This window comes from Dicentrarchus labrax, unplaced genomic scaffold, assembly GCF_905237075.1.
Source record: "Dicentrarchus labrax unplaced genomic scaffold, dlabrax2021, whole genome shotgun sequence".
NCBI lineage: Eukaryota > Metazoa > Chordata > Actinopteri > Moronidae > Dicentrarchus > Dicentrarchus labrax.
In genome coordinates, this window is record NW_026136720.1 from 17,133,882 (window position 1) to 17,161,522 (window position 27,641).

General features: G+C 39.7%; 2 protein-coding genes across 7 annotated transcripts; one reads left to right on the top strand and one right to left on the bottom strand.

Annotated features, from left to right (window-relative positions):
- Nucleotides 1-917: 917 nt before the first annotated feature.
- tasor2 (transcription activation suppressor family member 2) lies at nt 918-22,548 on the bottom strand. Of its 3 annotated transcripts, none has more exons than XM_051382942.1 (22): nt 22,411-22,548; nt 18,530-18,678; nt 18,096-18,191; nt 17,930-18,002; nt 16,526-16,617; nt 16,281-16,418; nt 15,843-15,976; nt 15,693-15,709; nt 15,424-15,523; nt 15,217-15,311; nt 14,990-15,096; nt 14,361-14,433; nt 14,194-14,265; nt 11,899-14,001; nt 10,743-11,478; nt 10,086-10,542; nt 4,635-9,449; nt 2,892-3,014; nt 2,657-2,810; nt 2,451-2,556; nt 1,833-2,014; nt 918-1,701 (listed from the first exon to the last, which is right to left on the bottom strand). In XM_051382942.1, the coding sequence occupies exons 1-22, from the start codon at nt 22,415-22,417 to the stop codon at nt 1,604-1,606; spliced, it is 9,927 nt and encodes a 3,308-aa protein (XP_051238902.1). In that variant the 5' UTR covers nt 22,418-22,548; the 3' UTR covers nt 918-1,603. The 3 variants fall into 3 exon arrangements, with proteins under 3 accessions (XP_051238902.1, XP_051238903.1, XP_051238901.1); XM_051382943.1 differs by lacking the exon at nt 22,411-22,548 and adding an exon at nt 19,051-19,712 and having other exon boundaries at nt 10,743-11,046; XM_051382941.1 differs by lacking the exon at nt 22,411-22,548 and adding an exon at nt 19,051-19,712.
- asb13b (ankyrin repeat and SOCS box containing 13b) lies at nt 17,487-26,927 on the top strand. 4 transcript variants are annotated; one of them, XM_051382948.1, is made up of 7 exons: nt 17,487-17,642; nt 22,170-22,293; nt 23,304-23,503; nt 23,608-23,758; nt 24,579-24,713; nt 25,152-25,343; nt 25,446-26,927. In XM_051382948.1, exons 2-7 carry the CDS (start codon nt 22,251-22,253, stop codon nt 25,592-25,594), a joined length of 870 nt encoding a protein of 289 aa, XP_051238908.1. In that variant the 5' UTR covers nt 17,487-17,642; nt 22,170-22,250; the 3' UTR covers nt 25,595-26,927. The 4 variants fall into 4 exon arrangements, with proteins under 4 accessions (XP_051238908.1, XP_051238909.1, XP_051238907.1 ...); XM_051382949.1 differs by lacking the exon at nt 17,487-17,642 and adding an exon at nt 19,956-20,880; XM_051382947.1 differs by lacking the exon at nt 17,487-17,642 and adding an exon at nt 20,905-21,933.
- The last annotated feature ends 714 nt before the right edge of the window (nt 26,928-27,641 follow it).

Consider the following 27,641-nt stretch of genomic DNA (forward strand, 5'->3'; position numbering starts at 1 on the left):
GTCGCAGATTACCAAGCAGTGTAAAATAATATCAATAAACCTTCAGCAAAGTCTCACAAAGTCTCAACTATAAGGTTCATTATACAAGTCATTAGAGCTGAACAAAATGATGTAACAAAGATAACAAAAATTATGTAAAGTGTGTAAAAACATTTCTGAAAGATCTGTATTCATTATTATTTTGTATGATCTGTAATAAATGTTTTGTTAGAGTTCAAATCCTTTCATAACCTGTATATCTGTTTTCATATATTATGTTTAGTCCCAGTATATTTACTGTTATTGTATACATGTTATATTATATTTCTGATCACATCTGCTCTTCAAAAGATAATTCATTGTGAGTCTGACCTTTTAATGTTTTGTAACCTGTCTTATCCAGCTCACCCTTGTTAGATTGTTGTTCTCAGTGAGGCCCTCTCCTGGTTAAGGGAAGTTCTTAACTTTTACATTTTATGCATCATTTTACACACACACACACACACACACACACACACACACACAGAGTTATTGATATTTAACTTGATTTACAGAAAACTATTGCTGTGCAGATTTCACATTGTTTTCATTCATTCACTCTCAGTTTTAATTTCTGGAATACAGTGCTGTTGCAAATCCATAGCAGAGGAAATACCATTATGTAGAGAGTAGTTTAAGATGATAAGGGGATTTAAAGTTGACCTTGATTTTCCTTGCCAAAAAAAAAAGTTACAAGTCTTTTTTCTTCAGTTTAATAAAGAAAACTCACTTGCTATTTGAAACAGTTCGATTTAAAGAGCAGACCAGGTCATCCTTCCATCTTAAACAAGGTCCCAGGCCTTACTGTTGTGTGAATGAATATATAATGTAGTGAGTAGAAATGGTAACAGTGCAGCTTTTTCAGCCAGTATGGATGGGGTTTTTTTGAAGCGAAACAATAAAATAAACCGTTTTATTCTCAGTCATTTTGTCATACAGTCATGAAAAATATACATATTTAGCACTTAGTGATAATGTTAAATTGTTGTGCTCTTACAACTTAACACTCAAGAGTTAAGACTCACTGTCAGTAACCGTAACAGTGTACATTAGTATATATCAATAAGTAAAATACACACCGCTTGAAAACAACCTAATTTAGCTTTGTAGCAAGGCTTGGGCAAACTACTAAAATCAATTTGTACTAAAGAAAAAAAAAAAAAAAATCTTCGAACCGTCTTTTGTGACCACAAAGAATCAATAAACACTAATAACGATTGTACTGCAAATATATAAAGTCAGGATTGTAATGAAAAAGGCCAAATATACACATATGATACACATTTTAACAAGTTTACAATACAATTTACAATAAAACTATAATACGATGCAAAATGCATACAGTATATACAATAGACTTGCCTAAATACACTATTAACTGAATGATAACTTAGTTTACAAATTTACAACATAAATCAATAATTATTGCTTGAGAAGAAGCTAAAGTGATGTCCCAAAGAAAAATAATCAAATGTAGTAATTTTGAAATCACCATTCCTGATGAATTACAAGTTTCTCCTCACATCCAGTTTCTGTTAGCTGTGTACTTGAATCAGCACAACTTTGTCCATCTGACGTTTTCAGCTCAGGCTGTAAATGTTTCGCTTGGAGAACACGTCAGGAAAGAGTTGAAATTCATAGTTAAAATTCCATTCGTTCCAAAGGCAATGTCTGTTGTAGTATCTGTAAGAATAAAAACAAACATGTCATTAATTTTGCACTGTACAATAAGTACAACCTTTACAGAATAACCGACAATAGCACAACTGCACATGCAAAAGTCAAATTAATGTATTTGTGCTTTAGTGTCTCACCGGTTATAAAAATAGGGTAGCGGGCAGATATATTCTGGACCTGCAAACGGACCAAACACGTGAGATAGTCAGGCTGATCTCTTGACATGAGGTCACACTCATGGTAAGGTAAGGCCTCCAATATTCCAACTTCTTGACACCAGTTTATGAAGTGCTTCTTCTCTTTTGCCTCTGCAGTCAACCTGGATATGGGGGGAGAAACACATTGTTCAGATAGGCAAGATCTTAACAGAAAGGCTTTTATAAAGTGCACACAGTCTTATTTAAATTATGGCAAATATAGGATATATTTTAAAAAACATGGTGGCTGATGCCAGGAGGTCAGTTAGAGATGCAGTGGACTCATGGATGATAATCACTAATACAAGTGTAAAATTAAGCATCTACTTTTCTTCATTTAAAGGAGCGGTAAGTTGTAGGCGTAATGTAGTAACGTTATACCCTTTTTCTCTTTCTCTGAGTTCACTGATTTGTCTTATTTCAATTGTATTTAGTTCCCTCTTTGTGCCCAAATTTGTTTTGCTATGTTTGTTCTGTTACCTGTTCTGTATTGTTTAGAACACCTGTTACCTGCCTTAGAGGGAAGTGAGAATGTTTTTTTCCAAAGTTGACCCTTACCTCGCATTTTCTTTCAGCCGACGGCTGTCTCTGTAGTGCAACATCCACTTCCACTTCCCTGTTCGGCTTAGCTCTTGCAAGATTTCTGCCATTTTTTTCATGTTGCCTTGAAAATTCATACAAAGTTGGCATCATGAGTTAAACAATTATAAGCTGCAAAACAATCAAATAACAAAGAGTGGGTATTTAGTTAAAAGTGCACATACATAGGCTGAGGGACTCCAGCGCTGCTCTGTCGAACATTATAAAACCACCCCTCATAAAGAGCTCCTGGTGGGTGAGATTCACAACATCATCTGGTTCATCAATTCCAGCAAACTGCACACTTGGTGACTTCTTCAGCTCGAGCAAATGTGGGACCTGAGATAACACAGAACAGTCATTAATACGTGATTATCTATTGCAAAAGTCCTGTTGTTTTTTCAAAGGCTGATCAATTACCTCACAAATGTGCTCCGCAATGTCTTCATTCTTGAGGATTATGAGTAGAGATGAAGAGCTATCATCACCAAGGAAGAAGTCAGATGGTTGTACAGCAGAATGGCCCTCTGCCTCTAACTGTGCCTTTAGAGAGGAGGAGAAATTACCCAAACTTTAAAAGCCATTTCCATTTATTTAGCAAGTCTTACACTGCTTTGACATTAAAAAATAAGTCCCTTGTCTTGACTTTCTATCATATATGATACCCCTGAATTCAGCAGGACTTTGATATGATCTGATCTTCCAGTGATATGTTAACCTAACTATGGCTACTGCTTTTGTGTTTATTCATAAAAGAGGAAAGCAGGTGCATGCATTAGAGCATTCTGTTATCCTGTTTTGCAGTCTAAAATAATGTCAGTGTTTCTGTTTTTAATTTACTGTCAAAAGTTCAACTTGAGACGTTGGTATCTATGTGTGATTAACATCAGCTGCCTGGCAGGCTGAATGAAAGGCAAAGTAAGCAAACTTGCGCTACAGCTTACATATTATTGAATAGTATGGATCAAACCAGCATCAAAACAGACATTAGTAATATTTGCTGGTACATTTACATGTTGTTTGATTTACTGCAGCTGGCTGACAAAAATATTACAGTGGGAACATATTGATCATACTGATCATACAGATAGACAGCGGTGAAATTCATTATTCTACATGGTGGATCACAGTTTAGCTCGTAACTCATCATGGATGTATGCGCGCACTACATTCATGAACGTGACCACGTTTGTAATTATGTAATATATTTAAAAATATTTTAAATTACATTTAAGTGATTCCATAGTATTTTAATTCAAATTTGTTTAAACTTTTGGTAGTATTAGTATTATGTGTTTCTAGATTAATGTATTACATTTTTAAAAATATACTTTTTCCTCTGCATACCACTAGTGGGAGCTTGAGTACAACCATAGTTTGAGAACTAGTGGTATAAATAAGCAGTGCCTGAACTGGACCAAAAAGGTGCCAGTACCCTAATTCAACACAACCCTAACCCTCAAAGGCCACAGAGCTTCCATGAACACTTTTGTACACTAATATGTTCCACTGAAGAGCACTGGCTGTCATTAATAAGAGTTTATTGAAGTTTTTAAAGGTCAGGCTCATCATTTGTAGATTTTTAGGATATAATTCGAATTGATGATGGTCTTATCTGCCTTCTGAATGCTTGATAATTGATCACCTGCCTGAAATTCAAAATTTAAGATCTGATACTCAAATGATAGACAGCAGTGCCACCTATGGATGTCCAAGATTTGGATACATACGATACACTTGAACTTCCAAGCTACCATTGACACTTAGCTGAAAGTAAAATTTTTGAAGGATTCCAAGTTGGATAATCTGTACATTCACAATTTGAAAATTTCCTTACACGATCCTCAACCCTTATCCTTTTGGCATTTTTATCGATTCTAATAGGGATATTTTCAGCCCCGTTTTCTCAGCATTAAGCTAGAGAGGTTACATGGACATCATTTCCCCCCAAACACATATATTCTGCTAAACCCTGCCTGTGCAATTAAGAGTGCGTATCTAGACCCACCAGGAGGTGGCAGTACAAGAAGTAAGGGTACTCATGAACAAAATTCAGAAGCGCTGGTGCTCAGTACTGGTGAGTACTGGCCCATTTTAGGAACTGTGAATAGTACATAGCTAATAAAAATATTTTATTGGAAGTTTCTTGAAAACTTATCTTACCTTGGTTTCCTCAAAGAAAGCATCATCTGACGTCACCAATATGTAGAATCTGTACTTTGTTTTACAGGATTTCTTCACAACAGAATTCAGACTACTGCGAAAACTCTCATCCATCTCTCTCTTCATTTGACCACAGAAGTCAAAATGGTTGCTTTGTTCAGTCTTTGAGTACCCTCGATCCATTCTGAAGTGCTTAGGTCTAGATGGGACCCTTTTCACAACATCATTCATCATTGCCGTGTACTGTCTGGCACATTCTGCAGTCAGACCAGAAACTCCAGCATGTTCCATTTGGTTGCCTGTTCCTTCGGATAAGTTTTGAGGATGCAAAGCATTTCCTTCATCTGCTGTGTCTGCCAGATCTTTCGTGTCAGACATGTCTACCTTAATTTTCTGTCCTACAAGTGACAGTGCATCCAAGTGATCAACTGAATCTTCCTGCTCTTCTAGACTGGAAAAGTGCACAGTCACAGGACTAGAGCTAGACAAATTAAATTTGTCATGTTCATCCAATTGGTGGATGGGTCCCCTCTTACTCCTTTTCAAAAGCTGCTGCATTTGTTGTGAGAAGATAAGGCACTCCTGTTCCATTGATGCCCGAGTGAGGTCATCTTGTAGGCACCTCTGAGAAAGCTGCTCCAGAAAAGAATAAGATCTATCGTGGCCAGTGTTATAGACTGTACATGTGAGTGAGCTTTCAGGTCCCAGGAAGAGACTGTCGTCTATTGTGCTATCATCTTTGTAATCCACAACTGAAGTTGATGCGCCTGGGCAGTCTTTCTGATCCATCTCAATGCTCTCTTTAGCCATTTGCCCAATTTTCTCATCAAAACTCTTTGTCAAGAAAATTTGGTTTTCATCAACAAGTTTAGAAGACGTTTTTGCATATTCAAAAGACTGCATGGGGAGAAATGATGAGGGAATGTCCCTTCCTTTGTACGAAGGATCTTGAACACCAAATTTAGATAGGTCTGAGTTAGACAGCTCACTGGCCTCTTGCTGGTTGTCATTAAGTCCTTCAGAATTTCCCTCAAGACTTTCTGTCTTTTTCTTAAAGAGCATGGGAGCTGGTGTGGTGTATGGGACTACGGGGCTTTTAGTCGGTTTATCTTTAGAAAAAATTGACATGACAGAGTTTTCACTTTCTCTGTCTTTCAAGATGCAATCTCCTTGAACTTCATCGCTCTTAGATGGTTTCACAGCCATGACAGGACGCTGACTGTATGAACGTGGTTCATGACTTAAATTGGTGTGTAAAGTTGTTTTATGCTTATCTTGGTCAACATTTGGTTTGATGGCTTGCAAAGAGTCAATACTTTTGAATCCAGATGATTCTGTTTGCAGTTCTTGTGAGGTACAGGCTGACACGACCACTGACTTTGTATTGCTTATTTTCTTGCCCTTAAAATCAGCAAAGATGTGGCTTGGGGTTAGGCAAGTAGGGATATACTTGCTGCTGGTGTTAGGGATTTGATCAAGAGAGTGTCTTACATCACCAGTTTTAATCTGGCTGGCATTGTCAGTGTGGCTTGATTTGAAGAGGAACTTGTCTATACTTTGTAGAACTCTTAGAGTTCTTAGTTCAAGATCAGGGTGAAGACCAAAATGAAGGTTGGGATCACTGTTAACTGTAGACTTGTGCTTTTGCTCGAGAGGCATCTTATCCTTCAAAAATGATGAGCTTCTGGTAAGACATTTCTGAGTCATGTTTTTGCCAGTTTTACTACCACTAAAGACAGAACTACTACTAGGGCCAGAACAAGTTACATACTGATATGGCTTCTCATCCATAGTTGGGGTAGGGCACCGGTCGTCAGACTCACTTCCCGAGACCTCTGGCTGGTTGGTTTCACTTACATCAAGAAGTTTTAGTGATATTTTGCCATCAAACAGTTCTGAATTATTACTGTACAGTTGAGATGTACTGCATATCTCTGTGGGTAGCACAGTATCAGGGTAAGTACTATCACTGATAAATGGTATTCCTTTTTGGCCTTGAAATTCTTCAACCTTGCATTCTGAGTGTGAGTCATGTGGTTGTACTGCATCTTCTCCAGAGGTGTCTATTCCAATAAATGGAATTACAACCCGACAATGGATCTTTTCCAATCCTTTGTTTATTGTATCACTTTTGAGAGCCATTTCTTTAGGCAATGTCACTTCAGCTTCAGATTTTGTTACACCCTTACACTCAGGTAAATGAGAGACTTCCTCAACTGATTTAGCATCACCATCTTCATGATCAGCACTACTTAGGCTGAAGTTTGCCATTACTTTGTTTGGGCTTCCTATTTCAACACTGTCATTTATCTGGGGAATAGACCCATCAGCAGAAGACCCATCTAATGAACAGGTTCTCTCATCAGACGTGGGTAATGCTGCCTCCTGATAATGTGCCTTATCTGCCAAACAAATTCCCTTTTCTGAATTTTCCTCAGCTACAGTTTCATTATAAATTTCTGATTGAGTGTTAGGCGTTTTTTCGGAAATAGTATGTTCATCTGTCAATGCACTACCATTTCCACACAGCTTTCTGAACTCCAAATCATGGCAGGCGTGTTCTTCATTGTCTGCTTGAGATAGTTGCTCATCCAATGGTTCTTGGTGATTACACTCTGTGATGCAATCCTTCTTTACTGAGTCTGGGTTATCACACATCATAGGTATTGGCTGATCATTCAAGTCTGCCAAACAAATACCATTTTCTGGACTTTCCTCAACTGCAGGTTTATTGTGAATAGGCTCCATTCCTGATGGAGTGTTTTCTGAAATGGCATTTTCTTCTGTCAATGCGCTGCCATTGCCACACTGTGTTCTCAACTGCAAATCATAGCAGGCATTTTCTTTGTTGTCTGTTTTAGGTGGTTGCTCATTCAATGGTGCTTGGCGATTACACTCTGTAATGTTGTCCTTCTTTACTGAGTCTGGGCCATCACAAATCATAGGTAATAGTTGATCATTCAAATCTGCCAAACAAATACCATTTTCTGGATTTTCCTCAACTGCAGGCTTATTATGAACAGGCTCCATTGCAGATGGAGCGTTTTCTGAAATGGCATTTTCTTCTGTCAATTCACTGCCATTTGCACACTGTGTTCTCAACTGCAAATCATGGTGGGAATCTTCTTTGTTGTCTGCTTGAGAAGGTTGCTTATCCAATGGTGCTTTGAGATTACACTTTGTGACGCAATCCTTTACAGAGTCTGGGCCATCACACATCATAGGTAATGGTTGATCGTTTAAATCCGCCAAACAAATACCATTTTCTTGATTTTCCTCACCTGCAGGCTTATTATGAATAGGCTCCATTCCTGTTGGAGCTTTTTCTGAAATGGCATTTTCTTCTGTCAATACACTGCCATCGGAACACTGTATTCTCAACTGCAAATCATAGCGGGCATGTTCTTTGTTGTCTGCTTTAGGTAGTTGCTCATCCAATGGTGCTTTGCGATTACACTCTGTGATGCAATCCTTTACTGAGTCTGGGCCATCACACATCATAGGTAATGGGTGATCATTCAAATCTGCCAAACAAACACCATTTTCTGGATTTTCCTCAACTGTAGGTTCATTATGAACAGGCTCCATTCCCGATTGAACGTTTTCTGAAATGGCATTTTCTTCTGTCAATTCACTGCCATTTGCACACTGTGTTCTCAACTGCAAATAATGGGGGGTATCTTCTTTGTTGTCTGCTTGAGCGGGTTGCTTATCCAATGGTGCTTTGAGATTACACTCTGTGATGCAATCCTCCCTTGCTGAGTCTTGGCCATCACTCATAGGTAATGGCTGAACATTCAACTCTGCCAAACAAACACCATTTTCTGGATTTTCCTCAACTGTAGGTTCATTATGAACAGGCTCCATTCCTGGTTGAGCTTTTTCTGAAATGACATTTTCTTCTGTCAATGTACTGCCGTTTGCACACTGTGTTCTCAACTGCAAATCATGGGGGGCATCTTCTTTGTTGTCTACTTTAGAAGGATGCTCATCCAATGGTGCTTTGCGATTACACTCTGTGACGCAATCCTCCTTTACAGAGTCTGGGCCATCACTCATAGGTAATGGTTGATTATTCAAATCACTGTGAGCTTCTACATCTGAAATGCAACAATCTTTCCTATCAAGTCCATCTTCTCTTCCAAAGTGATCATCTTCTATCACTTTACCTTTATGTACTGTAAAGCAATCCATATCTTCATTAACATTTTCAGTCATGTCTGGTGAGACTGTTTTAGGTTCCTCCCTAGATGACTGCATCTCATTCTCCAAAATATTTCCATTGCAGACTATACCTGGTTCTTTGTTCGTTGACTCATCACCTTTATGAATCATTTTTGGAGAAAGTTTCATAGTGCCTTCTTGGTATGGCTTCTCTTTCACTTCCCTGTTTTCTCCATCTTTGGATTCAATTTCATCAGGCTCAGTTACATGAACCACATCACCTGCTTTTTTGTTGGAGTCTTTGTCCGTCACAGGTTTGAAAGAATCCCATCCCTGTCTTTGCACTAAAATCCTCTCTTTAGCTTGTGAATTTTCAATGCCATCTTTCATATCAGTCTTCTCATTGTTGCATCCATGTAACACATGGCCAATTCCTGGAGCAGTCTGATGGTTTCCTGGCTGACCTGATACATTTACCATATCTTCCTGAACAGAAATGAATATCCCACCACCTTTAAATGGTGGTACATCAGTGTGCTCCAGGCAGCCAGCTTTTTGCAAAAGGGTACAAGTCCTCTTATTTGACGTGGTGCTTTGGACATTATTCATCTCATTGATAATGTCAGTGGCATGTTCACTCTTTCTGTAACACTGAAAAAAGAAAGACAAAATACAATAAGAAATACATAATAAATTAAATTAAAACCTGTGACTTTTGTTTTTCTCTGGCAATTCATCTTTTGCCATGATTCTTCAAGGTTACTTTTGCTATTGATGTACCAACAATTCAATGAATGCTATATATCACAATTACAGGTAGCTACAGATGTTTTATATTAAGTTCAATACTAACTAGAAATCTGTGTCAGCATTAACATAAGTATGAGTCCAAATAGTAGCTGCCTGACAACTATTTGCCCTAATACAATAAATAGGATGTATGAAGGCATTTCCTCTCAGTCCCTGCAGCCATCATACAGTACATCAGCAGCAGTATGTGCAGTCCATCTGGTTGATGTGCATTACACGTCAGTACAAATTATATGTACTTGGGGACATTTCTGTGCCCCTGGCTAGAAGCTGGACTCTCCTTTTCTGTAGTCATCCAGGGTACTCGCCTTGTGGGTGTGATAATATTAATGTTAATAAGTAGTACCTTCATTGTGCCAATGATTGTATGCCTATTATTTCATCACAAGCTCACAAACCCTGTCCCTAAATTATCCTATATTCCAAAGACCATCAGAAAATCATGACAAAAACAGCATAACAACATAAGACCCAAACCTGAAATGTGCTTGCGTTCTGTGGTTCCATGGATGACTTGAGAGAGTTCAATGTGTCACCAGCTTCTTTCTGTTCAGACACAAAAGTCATTTTTTTGTTGACTTGTGGATCTGAAGTGACAATCTCTGCACTGGAGTTTCTCAGTGACAAGTCCAAAATCACAGTTCCTTGGTCCAAGACAGAGTAATTTTTTTTGCTGAGGTCCAGAGCTTTTGAAATCAAAGTGTCTGTAGTATCTGTCACATTCGGGAAAGGAGCAAATGGATCAGCCTTGAACTCAGTCTGAGCTGGGGCTGACATCATTCCATGTGACTTTTCCAAAGAATCACTTCCTTCTGAAGAGTTTGAGTCAACATGAAAGAACCTGGCTGTTGACCGGCTGTAGAAAAGACCTATCCACATGTGGACAATGAGCCGCACCTCTTCATTGGTATCTTGAATGGTGTAATCCCATGGGCTGTAGAAGGGGTAAAGTAAAACATGAGCTCTTTCAGTTAAATATTTAATGTTCATATTATCTGAACTAAAAGTCAACTTACTGCATATTGCACACAACTAGATACAAACAAGTACAACACTGACATTATGTGAAAAGATACATTTTTTTAATTTTATTTTTGAGGTTCCTTGTATAAATACGTAACACAATGTACATACCCATGTAAGGCTCGGATGATAGCTTTATCCTTTGAGTCACAAGTAAACTTGCTGTCGAGATTGAAGTCATAGTTTTCTTTCCATTGCCTTGTGACTTGGATAGATCCATCCTTGTTAACAAAGGTACGTGAGTGCCTGAATTTTCTTAGGCGCACCATGTGTTTTTTGAACCTGCTGTTGTGTTCACTTCCGTCTTCCTGATCGACACAGGGATGTAGTGTTTTAATTCCATCTCCATACATTGTCTGGTGATGGTGCAGCAGCCTGGTAGAACCACTTAAAGGGGATACCTGGAAGGGTGTACCTGACAGACCCAACAGTAGAGAGGAAGACGGGGGCAATGAGTAAGCATGTTCTTTGGATACCAAACCAACCAATTCACTGCCTCCCACAAGATGGCTTGGTGAAGGAGACTCATGAGGCTGAATTGGTCTAGCAGCAGGCTGTCTAAGCAGAGCATGAAGAACTGACTCTTGTTCAGCACTGGTAAGCGTAAGGTCACACTTCTTCAAACTTGTCTCAGGTTCTCTCTCAAGTGCTGGCTCTGGTTGTGGTGGAACCTGGTCATTACTGGCACTGAGTGCCAAGTCAGCAAGTAAGTTCAAAGCATCTGTAGATGAGCAAGCACTGCTACTTTTTTCCTTAACAGTCTTCCTGACAGAATTATCCCTAGTACACTCTTTGTATTTGAGTTTTTCACTGGCAAAACAAGCTGGGGTTTGAAAATGCAACCACCCTGTGAAGACAAAACAGAGGAGAAAAAAGAGAAACTGCATGAAAATAGAAAGTTGCACATTGAAAGCATTTGAAATGTACCAATGTATTGCTATAAGAAACTTGTCACCAACATAGAAACTATGCCTTTCAAAAGGATTGGTTTATTAATAATTCCAATAATTTCAAGTTTTGTGCAGATGCATAGGACGGGCAAAAACGCAAGCAAGAGAAGAGCAAAAGCAAACTAAGAACTTGCAAATACTTAGCAAAGTGCAGTGATAGCATGCTGAGGGCAGTTGCAGAAGTGACAGAGCCAAGAAAAGGGTTAGTTGGTTTCAATGCCATTCACAATACAATCATGCACAACAGTGAAGAGATTATATAAACCATATACAAAAAACAAGCATTCCAAATCTCAGATTTTTTAAATATGACTTACATTTCTTTCGAACATGTTCTGCAGATACGCCTTGATGCTTTTTGAGTGTTTTAATCCTACTCCTTCTTGGGAAAATTGATAGAGGCCTTTGTATGATTTGAGGTTGTTTATCTAAAATGGTTTGTTCTTGTGTCTCTGATGAGTCTTTCCTTTGTTGAGTATCCTGGCCCTGAGATTTCTGTATCTTATCTGGTGTCTCTTTAGGAGTCAGGCCTAGAGCAAATGCAAAAAGAGGGTCAACTGAAACCATCTTTGAAACTTCCTGGACGCTGGGGTTAATTGTTTCATTACTCTTCAGCTTCCCAGAGTCTGAGTCAACTTTGCCCTTCTTGAGACAAGGCTGAGTGTCTTGGGCAGTATCTGCAGTTGTTTCTTCTGACACAAGGACACTTGTTTTTCTCTTTCCCCTGAGAAGAACTGATTTTAGTTTACTCAACAGAAATTCACCCTTTGCTGCACACTTTCCAGAGGAAGGGGTATCAGTGTGTTTTTCTTGAACTGTTTTGAAAGGAGTGTTTATGCCATCATTCTTAGAATGATGCTCACTGCTCTCCGAATTCAAAGTTAACAAACCACTACCATCTTCCGACTGTCTCAAAACGCTGTGTTCAGGACTAACGTTACTGACATCAACGTTTTGAGGATGGTTCCCTCCACCCTTAGATGTTGTGGCCTCTGTTTTGTCCACTGCTGTCTCCAGAGCAGTGCTAGACTCTTTCTCCACTTTGACTCGGTCCTCAGCATTCACAGAGTCATCAACCAACATATTTTCAGGGAACTGTTCATCTTTTGTAGATAGACTCTTATCCTTCAAAGTCTTAATCTGATCAGCAATATCCACATATCCATGAGGTACCAAGATCCTTCCACATGTGCTGATAACTGGCTTTAAGTCCCAGCGCTCAGTTTTCTTTCTGTGAGGACAAGGATCAAGTTCCATTACAATAGTGCTTTTAAAGCTCTGCTGTTCGGGGTCGGATTTTTTCTTCTCTGCTACTGCTAGATCAATAATAGCAGATTTCACTTTTTTATTTTTTGCTGACAGTTTTCCAAATATGCGCTTTCGCCTTCGCACTTTCCTCCAGTCAGTATTTGAAGGATTACTTAACTGTGGGTGACCTGATGATACCTTTGCCTGGTCTTCCTTCTGACTCTTCAAGTTGTCATCTTCTACTTGCATATTAACTGTTTGTAAACTGGGAGTCTCATTGCAAGCTTTAGATACATGTTTCTGACCTTTGGAATGTTCCTTGTGTAGTTTCCTACCATTTGTTTTGGTGAGATTGGTGACCTCAGAACAATCAAAAACCTCTTTGGTTTTAACAGTCTCATCAGCAGACTCAGTACTAATCACACTCCTAGCAGTGAGAGTTCGCTCTGCTGAAGTGATGCTGACAATAAGCTCTGCAGGGAGGTCATCTGATGTAGAGGGAGTCAGCGAATTTTTTGCCCCCATATCATCAGCTTTGATCAGCAATGTCAGGTCAGACTTTCTCGTGTCTTTGGTGGCATCACCAGCTTGCAGATCATCTGGTACAGCATTTTGAGAAACAGCTGTCAAGTCCACTTGTGCTTCAGCACTTGTTATAGAACTGTCCACAGATGTCTCAACATTTACACCAGATTTCTGGTCTGTCAACTGGTCTTCTGAATCCATGCTAACATGATTGGCTGGTGCCTCCTCAGGAGATGACAGACAAAAGTAGACATCATCGTCAAGGTCTTCTATTCGCTCCTGCTGTCCAGCTGCCAGGATTTCTGAAGCCTTGGACACTGGCAGTTGAAAAGAGTCTGGTTTGCTCAGGTATGACCTAAAGCTCTGCCATGCCCTGTTAGTCCACTCTGGAGATGAGTAAAGGTGCTTGTGGGCATCTTGTACATCATACTGATCTGGAAAGATGCTGATGTCCCTAGAGGGACTTAATGCCAACCCAGGATTTATCAGTGCCGCGTAACTCTGCATATGCTGTGCAAATACTTCACACAGTTCTTCACTGGGGTCAATCGGTGTTTTCTCAACTTCGCCCTCTGCATAACTTAGTACTGGCAAAACCCGCAGGATTTCTGATGACAAGGCAGGCTTCCTCTGTCCACCTTTTGTGCCTGTGATAAATCAAGAAATAGTATTTGTTTTATACTCTGTTTTGTATTCATAAAATTTAATTAACGCTAAACAAGCATAAACTAGAAGTGCCCCTGAGCAGAGCCAATGTCGTTTTATTTAAACAACCATTTATTTAATGGGAGAAACGTTTCAAATGAAAATATTCACAGTTAAATACATGCTGTAATCACCTCTATATATAACTCGTGATTCTGGAAACACAAACATGCCTTGCAGAACCTCAGCTGCACTGGACCCAGAATCTGGAAAAATCACAAAGATATATGGCTCATATGAAGCTGAATAATGGTTTTTAACAAAGATTTTGTTGACGGACAACATAGTTTTCTTATCTTACCATCATATGTGAAGAAATGGGAGGAGTGCAATAGGATAAGAAAACCACCATCATTCAGCGGAACAATGAGAGCCTGTACACAAATTAGCAAGTTTGTCACGTATAGATTTTGGACAGCAAGTTCAACAACACAATACAATGTTTCCCCAACATGCACAGCTGCTGCAGATTATTTGTATCAGTAGGCTACACATGATTTTTACACAATATCACCCTATGGTTGGCTAGGTCCCTCTCCTAATTTTTCAAAAGTCCTTTAAAAGTTCCTGTGTGTAGGATTTAGTGGCATCTTGCAGTGTAATTGCAGATTGCAACTCCCTCGCTTCACCTTCCTCTTCCAAGCTTAAAGGATTCAGTGAAGTTGCTCACATGCTTATGGACATTTGGCACACACAACAGCACCACTGCTGGGAAACACTATTATCATGCATTGTAAAGAGATATACAGTACAAAGGAAGAAATTTCCAATGCTGAAACTATTAGCTGATCAATTGACCAAATGTTTGACTGACAATGCATAAACCACCACTTTGGGCTCTGATTAATTGTGATGGGTGTGGTCATTTTTGACATTTAAAAGAAGAAAATGACAAAGCCCTTGAAAGGTTGATAATAACCCAAAACTCACAACATCTTTCTCCTTGATCTCCCACAGAAGCAGAGAGAGTGAGCTGGTTTCTTCCACCTCAGAAGAAACCATCTCATACAGACTGCAGTGTAAACCATCCAGAAAGACTGAAAGACAGAAAAAAAAGCCCAATTCATCAATGATAAGTTCAATAAATCTAGGAATTGTGATGAAATGTAACTCCTGCATAATAAAGCAGTTTTTTGTTACATTTTCTAACAGCACACCTTCACCAGAGAGGCAGGTTTCGAAGATCGTCCTGGGCAACAGCTGTCTCAGATCTAACATGGAAATGGCTCTGTCAACTTTAACCACTGGTGGCCTTAAATGTAAAAATAAGACAAAGCACAGAAAATTATTATAATAATTATATAATCAAAATGATCAGTCATATTAGAATATAGTATGTATTTCATTGTATACATTTAACTTACAATTCAGCAGGGATCAAAGCCCCTGCAGTAGACCTCAGTCCAACATCATAGCAATGCGTGCCTATTTGAAGTTGACCACTCCACGGAAAGTAATGACAAACTGGGAAAAAAGTAATCAAATAAAACAATTTAAAATGAGGGGCATATTCATAACAGTAAATTAAATATGATTCTTGCTAATAAATCATTTAAATAAATATAGGTCTATGATTCTTTTATTAATATAATGCCATGTATTTGTCTCATACCATTAATTACATGTTACTTACCCAGTTTTTTCTCCTCACTAAAAAGAGAAATCAGGGAACATTACGTGTTATTCAATGACTTTAATATTTTCATTTTAAAATAGTATTTGTTCAAATACATCATATACCAATCAGGGCAGGGGCTGGGTGGCAGTAGTGATGACATCATACCTTTTCTCCTGTGGTGCTACAAGTGTTGCTTTGGTATCCGTGTATGAAAATGGCACAATGGCAAAAGGACAGGCACCACTGGGAGATAGAGCGGTGTCATTGCTTCCATCACCTGGCAGCTCATACATGTAATACTGCAGGGTCAAAACAATAGGCATTTGACATTTTTTTCTTTCTCAACATGTATTCAAGCATTGACAGTATTCTGCTCAAAAGGATGCATCTACACAGAGACAGATAAAAGACACAGACAGCACAACCACCACAAAATCTGGGCATTACAACAAGTGGTATGTGTAACCTTTCAGTGAAATCAGTATAGCGTGCTATGTGTTAATAGTGTAACTTACTTGCACCTACATTTTCTGTGCATTGGTAGCTCTATATAAAAGTGGGGTGGAGAGTGGGAAAACTGTGCTCTAACATGCCTCTTCTTACCTGGGTTCTCTCAAAGGCAAGAAAGGAGCTGGTTTTAGAGGACACTGAAGGCAACTGTTCTGACACATGACAGTCAAACCCCTCAGTGGGCGCGGTGAAATTCTGTGTGTAGTTCTCTAAAACCCTTTTAACTCTTCCCTGTTGGCAACAACAAAGGACAAATGAATTTGTTTATAGATGATTTTCTTTGAATGAACACACAATGAGCCAGACAAATAGTTCTCTACTTTGTTTTTTGTCAATACCTTTGTCAGCCTGATGATGGCAATGTATCCAGATTTTCCATGATACCAGCGATTTTGATCCAAACAGTCAGAGTACATGGATATGTAAACACCTGAGTAGACACAGAAAAGTTCACTTTGTGCGTGGTCAGTTCAAAATAAATACAGGGAGGGTCATTTATTAAGACGTGACGTCATCATAAAAAACCTACAATGTTTACCTCATAACTTTGATACGTCTTTTGAAAAACAACTGACACACCTAAAGCAGCAAGGCCACACCTTAACAGATGAATGTGTTAAAGACACACCACATGTTTAATGTGTACTTTAAACACCAACAAGCGATTCCAAGATAAAAAAACAGCAAGAACCGCAAAGCTGTAGATCATAAAAAAAGCACTGAAATATGATGAGCATAGATTAGACACTGGACAATGAGTTACATTCAGGTAAGCTCTCTCAGTCACTGAAAACAAAAAATCTGAATGTAGGAGGCCAAACAAAGAGCCAATAACTGGTTTGGCAGGTTTTGTGTGTTTTTTATACTCCCTCACGAGCAGTGTTCTCTCAAAGTTATATATATGCATGTATAAAATACAGTATAGCTTTTAAAAATATATATGTAAGCCATAAAGAACTGCCATCGTAGTGGTTATAATAAATGTTTCTGTTATGAGAAGGTATTGCTTGAAAGAGCCTCTGCAATTGCAGAAGAACGGAAACAGATCAAAACAAGCACAGATGTGAGACAGACACAGGTTATTCCCCCTGCAACAGTGCTACATTCAATAACATGTGACACAATGGAGCTCTTGTTTTCATGTGCTACTTCAGTGTTTCATACTACTGTTCTAAAGAAACAGATAAAGGAGAAACACTGAGCATTACAGTGAACAGTGAAACAGCCAATAAGGGCTGGATTCATTGTCTAATGCATTTTACTTATAGTTTCTGTTTCACAACAGACATTCTTCCACTTTCATTTGTATAGATTGATACATTCAGCCTGCTTTCACTTTCAAAAGGCAGGGGAGCACCAGACACACAGCTGCACTATTCCTTCACTGAATCTGCACTACATATATTTTGGACAGACCGGCTGCATGGACAGTGTTTCCCGGATATGACCATCAAGGTAATAACTTGGATCAAAATACTTTGAATTAATGAGAAAAGGCTTTATGTAATTCTTTGCTAATTTTGTTTTAAATCAAGTAACCAGTAAGTAAATCTAAGTCATACATTACAGCAACAAAAATCTTAACTGGGTGTTTTTTTGCATAGAAATATGACCTCTTGTTTGTTCATGGCAGAACTGTACATGTCACCGTGATCTCACTACTGGTTGGCATAGTAGCAGCATGGGGAAGGGACGAAGGGAGGAGGGGGGGGGGGGGATCATCATAAATCATCATAATTTACCTTTCGAGGGATCTCCCAGAGTTGTGCACGTGCTGTTTCCAGCCAGCACACCTGTTTCTCCAAGTGCATTAGCCTTTAAACACATATCAAATATCGATATCAGCAAAGTCTTAAGATTTGTTTGGACATGTATTTTATTAGGTGTGCCTGTGTTTTAAGCCTTCACCTTGTTGACATCATCAAACAGCAAAAACCCATAAGATTCCTTCAGATCCTCCTCTGAATATCCTTCTTCTCTTCTTCTGGCTCGGAAAGCATTATACTGACGTACAAAATGAGAAAGAAGAAATCGGTTTGAAAGCTGTAAAATGTCATTTTGATTTCAGGTTTCAGGTTCCTCTCACAACATTAAAGGACAGTTCCTACTTACAGGCTTTATTCTCTGCCCAGGTATTAATATTAAAAGATATCAAAATAAATCTGTGCGTATGCACTGCTAAAGATTAAAACGATGACAGCAATCAAAAGAAAGGGAGCACAAAATATTTCTAATGATATCATCCTATGTGCTGTTATTGATTAAATGTGAACTAACTTGAATTTAACCATTAAAATGTGGCCATAATCTAATGGTGGGGCCCAAATAAGATTTAGACTGACCTTTCTTTCCAGCGCCGGGTTCTTTATTAAGACAGCGGATTTATATCTGAAGGACTGCTTGGACTCCTCATACAAATACGCACTTTTCAGTGGAGCCAACACATTGTTTTTAAAGTCCTCAGAACTTGCTGACACATGTACTAAAACACCTAAAAAAAAAAGTGGACAAAAACACAAACATGAGCACAACACAGCAGCAAATCTGGCGAAATTACATTACAAATTGAGTCTTTCTTGGGGGGGGGGGGGAAGAAAAAGTTTCCCGAGTTATTCTCCACAAGCCTGGGACTGTCTGTACTGAGAGAGACGACACCTAATCCACGCGTCCTTTTCCAGTCCAACCACACAACAACCAGCGGCTCGGTTCAGACCGCTACAGTCTTAAACCTTTAACTAGGGTGGGCGATAAAGCCACGTTTGTCTGGTTTAAACCTTAAAAGCGAAAGTTACACGAGACAAGCAGGATGTGTTGGTGTTGGTGTTGGTGGTGGGGTGGGGAGAAAGAGAGAGAAGAAAATCACCTTTACTCGAGACACCACCATTTGCACTTTCCATTGCTGGACTCTTACGAAATCTGTCGTTCTCCTTTTGCCCTTCGTTGAAAACAGCCGTCTCTGGTTTTAAACATCACAACTGAATTATAAAGTCTCATGTATCCCGTGTCCGACGAGCATTTACAAGTAACTTGAGCTTTCGCCGCAGTTTCAACAGACATATTCATGCGACAACCAGGAAGTTAAAAAATAACTAGCTGGTGGCAAACGCGAAGGAAACAAACGCCAACAAAAAAATATCCACTGGAGGATCCACTTTTATCGTTTCGCGGGTGATAAATCCGTATATTTATGAAATGTAGTCAGTCCTCCACGCCGCGTTGACCCACGCATGTACAGTCCGTAGCGAAAAAGAAACAGAAACCTATCGAGGGGAAAGCATCCATTTTGAAAGTCTACACCAAACTGTGGCGGTGGTGAGGCAGTTGAGCTCCGAGGCTTGTTTGCGCCTGCGGTTCACTTCTATTTCCTGCTTCCAGTGAAATATTAATGATTGCTAACTGTAAGAAACCGGGCAAAAAAAAAAAAAAACACACAATAAAAAACAAAACAAAAAAAACAACCCCTGTGTTTTCTAAACCCTGCTTGTTGTCCACGCTGCAGCCTCTCGGAGGGGTATTTAATGTGGATTTGTTACTCTTCAGAGGAGTAGTGGTGTAGTTTTGGAGGAGGCTTTAAAGGGGAAGGGAAGTTAGGAGCAGTGCTGACACATATTTAGCATATTAGACCCACATGAATGAACTGAAGAACTTTTACTGTCACAGCAACACAGCTTAAGGTTAAAGCTTAAAGGCTGAGTTCTTGCAGGTAATGTGTCTTAAGGTAGTTATAAGTAATCATACGAAGTGATTATTAACCTGGTTTGAGGTTAATGATCCTTTAAATCTTAATTAAATATAATATTATATATTATAATAATATTCATTTGTATGTTTTCATCGTTTATAGTCACTTAAAAACAAGAATTGTTGTGTTTTTGTTGCCTTTATAATCAGCCATTTTTATCCACATAGGCAGTGGGTTGCCACCATGTTGAACTGCCATGTTTCTACAGTAGCCCAGAAGGGACAAACCCAACCGTGGCTGTAGACAGGGCCTTTCGTGAGATTCATAGTTTCTCCTATATGTTTTCATTCCCCAAATACTGTCGGATACAGATGCGAGTGGCGTTCAGTTAGTTGTAATCTGTAAATCTCACCACTAGATGTCACTAAATCCTACAGACCGGTTCTTTAAACTATTTGTATGTTGACCTAAAATTAATATGAAATGTTTATTGTGGCTGAGTCGTGTGTCTTACTTACTGAGAAACATGGGCTTCTGTTTTGTGCGGTTTTACTTCATTTGACAGTTTATGGCATTGAAAATAGGAATACTGAATATAAGTTGTGGTTTATCAAACTTTAGATTTTTTATTTAACATGTATTTATTTTAAGGAATTATGCATAATTGCAGTGAGGATACAGACGTTTCATAGCAGAAGCAAGCATATATAATGAGGATCTATATCTCACTAACAGAGGCTCCAGTCTGTAAATCCATACACTTCACTATAGGGAAGTGTAGAGTAACATTAGGCCTCAAGAGCCCACTGCTCTCAGCTGTTTTCCCAGAACAGGCACTGGGCCATGGGAACGGACCACGTGTTCCTGCCTCCCTCTGGTTCTCCAGCAGAGTATCAGGGGGTCGAAGGATAGGCAAGACAAAGCCCTTCATGGGCCTGCTGGAGCTCGTTGGAGGCTGAGAGCCGGCCATGGAGACTGTGCCGGTGGTACCTCGTTAATTCAGAAAAACAGGTCTGATTTCTTTTTTTATATAAGGAGCACTTGTTTCAGCTATGCAGTATGGCAGTATATGACATGTTCGTACCATACGTTAATTAAAACTGGTTTAGCGCGTCATATGGCATACTGCCCAGAACTGTTCCTATTAACATTATCCAAGAGTGCATCTTTAAGCTGCAAGGACTTTGAACCTGCTGTGCTTTTATCAGATATGACAGATGTGTTATCAATACACCACAGGAGTTCAGGAATACACTGGCTTCAGTACAACACTACACAGCCATGTCAGTTCACTGCACACACACACACACACACACACACACACACACACACACACACACACACACACACACACAACTCCTGCAATGTTAGCCTAAAGCTTTTATTCACTGTAAACCTGGCAACTCTTATTCACCTTAATCTAATCATGGTCACATAAATATTGTGACACTTCCCCAATTTGAAAATGAACACCTAATACGCCGCTTTGTTTGAACCACAGCCAATCTAAATCTATACAAGTGTAACGCTAGCTAAAATAAGCCATATAAGCTTTTAAAAACATGAAAAACACTCATTATCCACGCAGCGTAAAAGCCCTAATGTTAAAGACCTCCTCCAGACGTGTATTAAGACATAAGTATAATTTCCATATTAAAATCTTTTAAAGGGTTACTACTCATTAAAAGCTGCAGGATCTATATACAAAGTTTCCCTGCTGGACACAGGACGTCTCCTCCTCCGTTATAAAGTCCATTCTCAGTTTATGTGCACTGGGCCAAACTATTTATGATGTCACAAATCATGCTGGTAGGCCCCGCCCCTTAAAATCTGATTTTTAATGAGCACAGAGGAACTTTCATCTTCCAGTAAATGAAAGTGAAACATCCTGATAGTGTCCACCTCTGCACATACACTGTTGTGCACAGTGACGCTCAAACATCCAACTACAGGAGCAAGAAGAAAATCATATTTCTGAGTGGAGAGGCCCTTTAATGTGTTAGCTAATGCTAGCTAGCCTCAGGTTCATCTCCAGTCACCCTGGCAACCACAAGAAACAAGCAAGTAAGCAAATATTAACTAGTTTTATTTCTTATGCGTTGCTAAATAATAATATCAGCACAAATCTATCACCTGGTTTGTAGTAGCTGCTATTTTTACCGGTCTCCTGGTTTGTAGGTCAGCTGCCTACATATCCCAGCATGCCAAGCTATTGTTTATTCGGACCGAAACCCCGGCGGCTCTCACCGAGCACTCGGCGCTGCCCGGCGTGTTTTTACAGTATAATGCATCTCTTTCAGCCTTTACTGCCTCGACTTAAAAAGAAGTACATGTTCGGCTGAATCTCAAGGAGTGTGCGCGGAAGAAAACGGTAACATGAAATGGAGATCACTCGGACCAGACCGTCCTTGTATGGAGAAATCGGTAAGTAGCTTAGAGTTGATGAGCAACAGTAACCAAGGATAACTTCAGATAAAAACCGAGCTAGCGACGCGACTGATCGGATGTGATCTGGTAGTTAGAATGATTAGCTTTCATTACCTTTCATCTCAAGGTGACTAGCTTTCAGTGTGTTGTCAGACGTATAGCTACTTAACGTTAGCCAGCTCAACGCTAGCTAGCATGCTCTCTTAAAGTGGCTGACGCCAGTTTTGAGAGCATGACAGCAGACTGTAAGCTCGTTAGAGAGGACAGCAGACACTGTAGTGCAGCTTGTGCGACTGGTTCTTGAAATCACTGAAGGGGCACTAAACGTAGACCTCATGTGACATACTTAAAGATGTATATATATATACTGTTAAACATCTGTATGAATGTGCTGGTCAGTGGTCCCAATAACACACCTTACAATCCAGTACAGTAGTGTTAGTGTGATGACTTGGATCATACTGTCCATATTGTGCCACTTAATGTAGATGATTATGATCACTATTGTCTCAGACTTTATAACCAGGGCTGCACGATATATTAAAAACATCATATTGCGATAATATATAACTAGATATTGCACTTTTTGCAGCACAGTTTTTATTTTCACTCGGGCATCTCTGCAACACTACTACTAATGTTTGTCACACATTTTACCACATCTTCTGCAACTTACAGTTTGCACATGGCCATATTTCGATTTGGATAATATTTGGATTAATTGTGCAGCCTTAGTTTATATACCACTCTCTGTGGTTCTTTTCCCCCCCAACTTTGTGGTTGCGGCTAAACAAACAATATTTCAGCCTGTCAGCATGTTTGTATGGTTAGAATGACTAAATAAACTTGAGGACAGATTGTTGTTAATCGTAAGTCAACACCCAGGAAACGTAACCATCCTGAATAGAGAGGCTCAGCACTTTGGTCAACTTTGGTTGTTTTAAAAGTGCTTAACAAATAAAGTTGGATCGGATTGGATTGGATTGTTTTGCTTCACGTATTTGCAGCTCATGGTCTTGGATTCTGGACCGACCGGTCAGCAGTGCACGAGGCCGCCGCACAGGGCAGGGCCCTACAGCTGCAGAAGTTGATCGAGGCAGGGGCCGCAGTTAACATCGTGGCAGTCGACTCCATCACCCCCCTGCATGAGGCATGTATACAGGGGCAGACCCAGTGTGTCAGACTGCTGCTGAACGCTGGGGCGCAGGTGAGATCGCCGTCAGAGGCAACAACAGAATTTCTTCACAGGAGATTTAAGTTGATGGTCTTTCTTCATCAGTCCATGACTGACTGTGGCTCTGTGTCCTCCAGGTGGACGCTCGTAACATAGATGGCAGCACACCGCTGTGTGACGCCTGTGCCGCTGGTAGCCTGGAATGTGTGAAGCTGCTCCTGGAGTATGGAGCAACAGTTAATCCTCCGCTGTTTACCTTCTCACCTCTACATGAGGCTTGCATGGGAGGTGCGTTAAAGACAACATCACACAGGGATGTATTTTTAGCTTTGTATTTGTACATCAAGATGTCTTTGGTTCATCAGTCTTGCAATGACACAGCATTTTGTGTGAATGCAGGAGGAGAGTCTAGGAGAACTAGTTATCTTTCTGAAAAACAGTGAAGGAATGAGTCATCACGACAGGCCTCAAGTACACCAAGTTCCTCAGTTACCTTCCTAAATAGGGCTGAGAGAACATTTTGCACATGGATAATGTTTTCTGTAATAGCCAACATTTAAAAAACGTCTTCCAGAGTTCTTGGTAGACAAAAAAGGGAGGGAGAGCAGAACCGGGGAAAAGAATATAAATACCAGAACTCTTGACTACTGAGCTCTTGATTATTACATAAAAGTCTGTCATGATTCAACACAAAAACTTAATTATACCATTACTAGTTAGACTATGGGACACAAGTCTACCGGCTATCCTTGCTAACACACTGGAATATATGAAGAATTGCAGTATTGATTTGAAAAACAGCATTGATTGGTGAGGAGAAAGCTGTAAAGTGAAACTCCAGACAAAATCTATTCAAGCTGAACAACAGCTTCTGTACTCTGAGGGATGAAAGTACAAACATTTTACAGCCCCCTCTAAAGCCCACAGGATGTGATTGTTGGATACTAAAAAGACACATTTTGGGGTGGAGGATCTCTAATAACTGGCAGTTCTCAATTTTTCTGTTATGTGACTCCTGCCTCTTGGTATTTATTTCCCAGCTGTGCTAAGAGCATTCTGTTTCATTTAATTATTATCTAAATCGACGTTATTTTGCCCTCCACAACAGGTAATTCAGATTGTGTTCAGCTCATGATTGATCAAGGAGCTTTCATGGAGGCCCATGACTGCCACTACGGTACACCGCTTCACGTAGCCTGCGCAAGGCAGCATTATGACTGCGCCAAAGTTCTCCTCAATGCAGGTGAGGTCATGTTTTCTGTTCATGTCTTCTGCACACCAGAGCTGGGTCAAATTTAAATATCACAATATTTTTGGGTCAAAATCTGTTTATGGATCATTTTTAATGTGCACGTTTGATGCCGGTGATCTGTTGTCTAGCAGTTCAAATGAATCAAGTTACACAGAGGAAGCAGTTTTTTGTGCTTTTACTTTACCGAGACCCAAAAAATGGTTTTAGTGCTGTGACTATGGAGTTAATAATTTACGCTAAGTGTTACTAGTGTTACATTACACTGACTTATCTTACAGCTACAGAACTACAAACGTTTGTGCCTATTTATTTAGCAGCTAACTGCTGGTTCATTTCCATGCTTACTGCTAATGATTATCCTTCCTTTCCAAATGCTGCAGGCAGGAGAAGTATTTTGCTCTCTTACAGTTTTGTATTTTTTTCCTTAAGGGGCAAATGTAAATGCTGCCAAGCTACATGAGACAGCCCTTCATCATGCAGCCAAAACAAAAAATGTTGGCTTGATTGAGCTACTTGTGGAGTTTGGGGGGAAAGTGTACTCAAGAGATAACCTGAACAAGAAACCCATCCACTACACCAGTCTTGGATCTCCCTCTTATCTCTGCCTTGAGTTCTATGAGAGTAAGTTTGTTTATTTAAAGTGTGCGTCCTGTCACTGGCAGTATATATAGAGCAGCCACAAGCTCAGATAAAATGTCATCTCTGTTGTTTTCTCTTCCTTAGATACCCCCCTCAGTCTACAGCAGATCAGCAGAGTCGCTCTGAGAGCGGCTCTCGGCATGAGAGCACGTGAAGTTGTGTCCCAGCTAGGCTTGCCCAAACGCATTATAAGTTTTCTTTTTTACACGCCACCTCAAGTTATTGAAATTTAATTAACTTTGGGAAACTGAAGATGCAGCTCTTAGAAGTCTAATTCTAGACCAGCGATGTCTGCTTGCTCTCTGCTGGTGTGCTCAACAGGATGTTGAAGGTGGCAGAAATGCATCACAGATGTAATAGCTTAACAATGCCAGACTAATTGGCTGCACAGAGATTTCATAACTTCAAGGACCAGTGGGTAGGATTTAGTGGTGTGACGTGAACCAGCTAAATACTGCTCACCTTCTAAGAATGAAGGAGAAACTATGGTGGCCGTGAAACCTGTGAAAGCCCTATCTAGAGACAGCTTTTGGTTTGTTTGTTCTGGGCTACTGTAGAAACATGGCGGCTCAACATGGCGGACTCTGTAGAAGAGGACCCTACAGAGGGACCTGTAGATTAAAAACAACTATTTTTATTTCAGGTGATAATGAACACTAATTAAATCTTCCTTTGAATCCATTTCTGCTATGTTACACACTGGACCTTTTTAAATAGACTCTTTACCCCTCCAAATTAAAATGGGATAAATTGCATTTACTAGTCTGGTACATCAGCTCTGCTGCTTCATGGTCTGGAGGTAGTGCACAGCTGGTTTTTCCTTTTTGTCTTTAACTTGTTTGCAAGAAACAAGGCTGCTCATGGAGGTTAATAGAGGTGAGACTCAAGCATACAGTTCATGTGAAGGCCAAAATAATAAGTATTAAAGGTATTAAAGGCCATGCACACCCATGGTAAACCCACACAGGTGTAATTATTTTTTCTGATCAGACCTGCTTTCAGGACTGAATGGGCACGTACAGACTGTCGATCAAGCACAGGTCTTCCTGGTAGCTTTTTGAACTTGTTACAGCAGTATTACAACCGGGATTTAGATGACCTCACATAACTTCCCACATAGCTCAGCCCACCTGCAACCCGAGCAGGGATCACATCAGCCTGAGCACTACACGCCCTGTGTGGGTGTGTAAGGCCGTAACAATGAATCCTTAGAGGGTTGGGCAACACTACCGACCATGTCACATAACTTGGAGACATTTGAGTCAGTGGTAACTTGTAAAAGTATTACTTAATGGAGCTTGAAATATATAACTATGAACTTGGCTTGCTTGTCATGACCAAATAAATGTGAATGTAAGTGTGATTTTATCAAAGATGCTGTACTACCTTATTGAACCCAGAGGGAACATGAAGTAGTTTGATTACTAGGATAATATCACTGTTTGTGTTTGTATATATTCTGTAACTATTTATTTTTAATGTAAATTTGTAAATAATACAGATGGTTCTACCTCTATTCATTTTATGTAAATAAATAGACCACTACCAGACACTTTTTAAAAACAATTCTTCAGTGTGTCTTCGATTGTCACCGATCTTCAATTATCAAAATTCAGAATTGTTTTTCAAATGTTTCTTTCAGGAAACTGTTGCTTCACAGGGTCAAAAGTACATTATCATTAGGAGGTAATTCAGACTTTTTAAACCAATCTACATGAAAATGATTGCATTACCACCCGTGATAATGTAACATTGTCAAAACTTATTGCAGAATCATTCATGCTGGTTCCAAGAGACTGCTAATTTATTTTCAAAACGCATGTAAGTTAGTGGACACTGCCCTTCAACATTAGGAAAAATACACCCAGAAATATTTTAAATAAGGAAAAAAGTACATAAAAATACTTGATTTGTAGTTTGGAAGTTTACCAGCTTGCAATGCTCAATAGGACTCAAACTTAGGTCAACATGTGTTAAAGGCACACTGCAAGATTTTCACCTTAATATAACAGCTTCAAAGTCATTTCGATGGTAAACGAACTCTTAGTACAGCGAATCATCCCGATAGAAAAGCAGGAGAGGGACGCCGTTGGCAGAACCAGCAATGCAAGTCTGAAAGGTGGCGTCCCGCCAAATCTCGCGAGAATCACAAATTGCTTTACAGCACAACGTCACATACATCAGCAACATAAGAAGCAGCCTCAATGGAAAACACCAGCAGGCATTCACTCAGACGTAACCTGGTCAGTAGACATCTTCGGAGTCTATATTTGCCTGTTC

Coding starts and splice junctions, on each gene's coding strand:
- asb13b (XM_051382948.1), top strand. CDS start 22,251: ATGGAGATCACTCGGACCAGACCGTCCTTGTATGGAGAAATCG. Junction 23,504..23,607: donor TGCTGAACGCTGGGGCGCAG/GTGAGATCGCCG, acceptor TGTGTCCTCCAG/GTGGACGCTCGTAACATAGA. Junction 25,344..25,445: donor CTGCCTTGAGTTCTATGAGA/GTAAGTTTGTTT, acceptor TCTCTTCCTTAG/ATACCCCCCTCAGTCTACAG.
- tasor2 (XM_051382941.1), bottom strand. CDS start 19,084: ATGGAAAGTGCAAATGGTGGTGTCTCGAGTAAAG. Junction 18,679..19,050: donor TGGTGGTGTCTCGAGTAAAG/GTGATTTTCTTC, acceptor TTTTTTTTTTAG/GTGTTTTAGTACATGTGTCA. Junction 18,003..18,095: donor TGTTTGATGATGTCAACAAG/GTGAAGGCTTAA, acceptor ATGTGTTTAAAG/GCTAATGCACTTGGAGAAAC.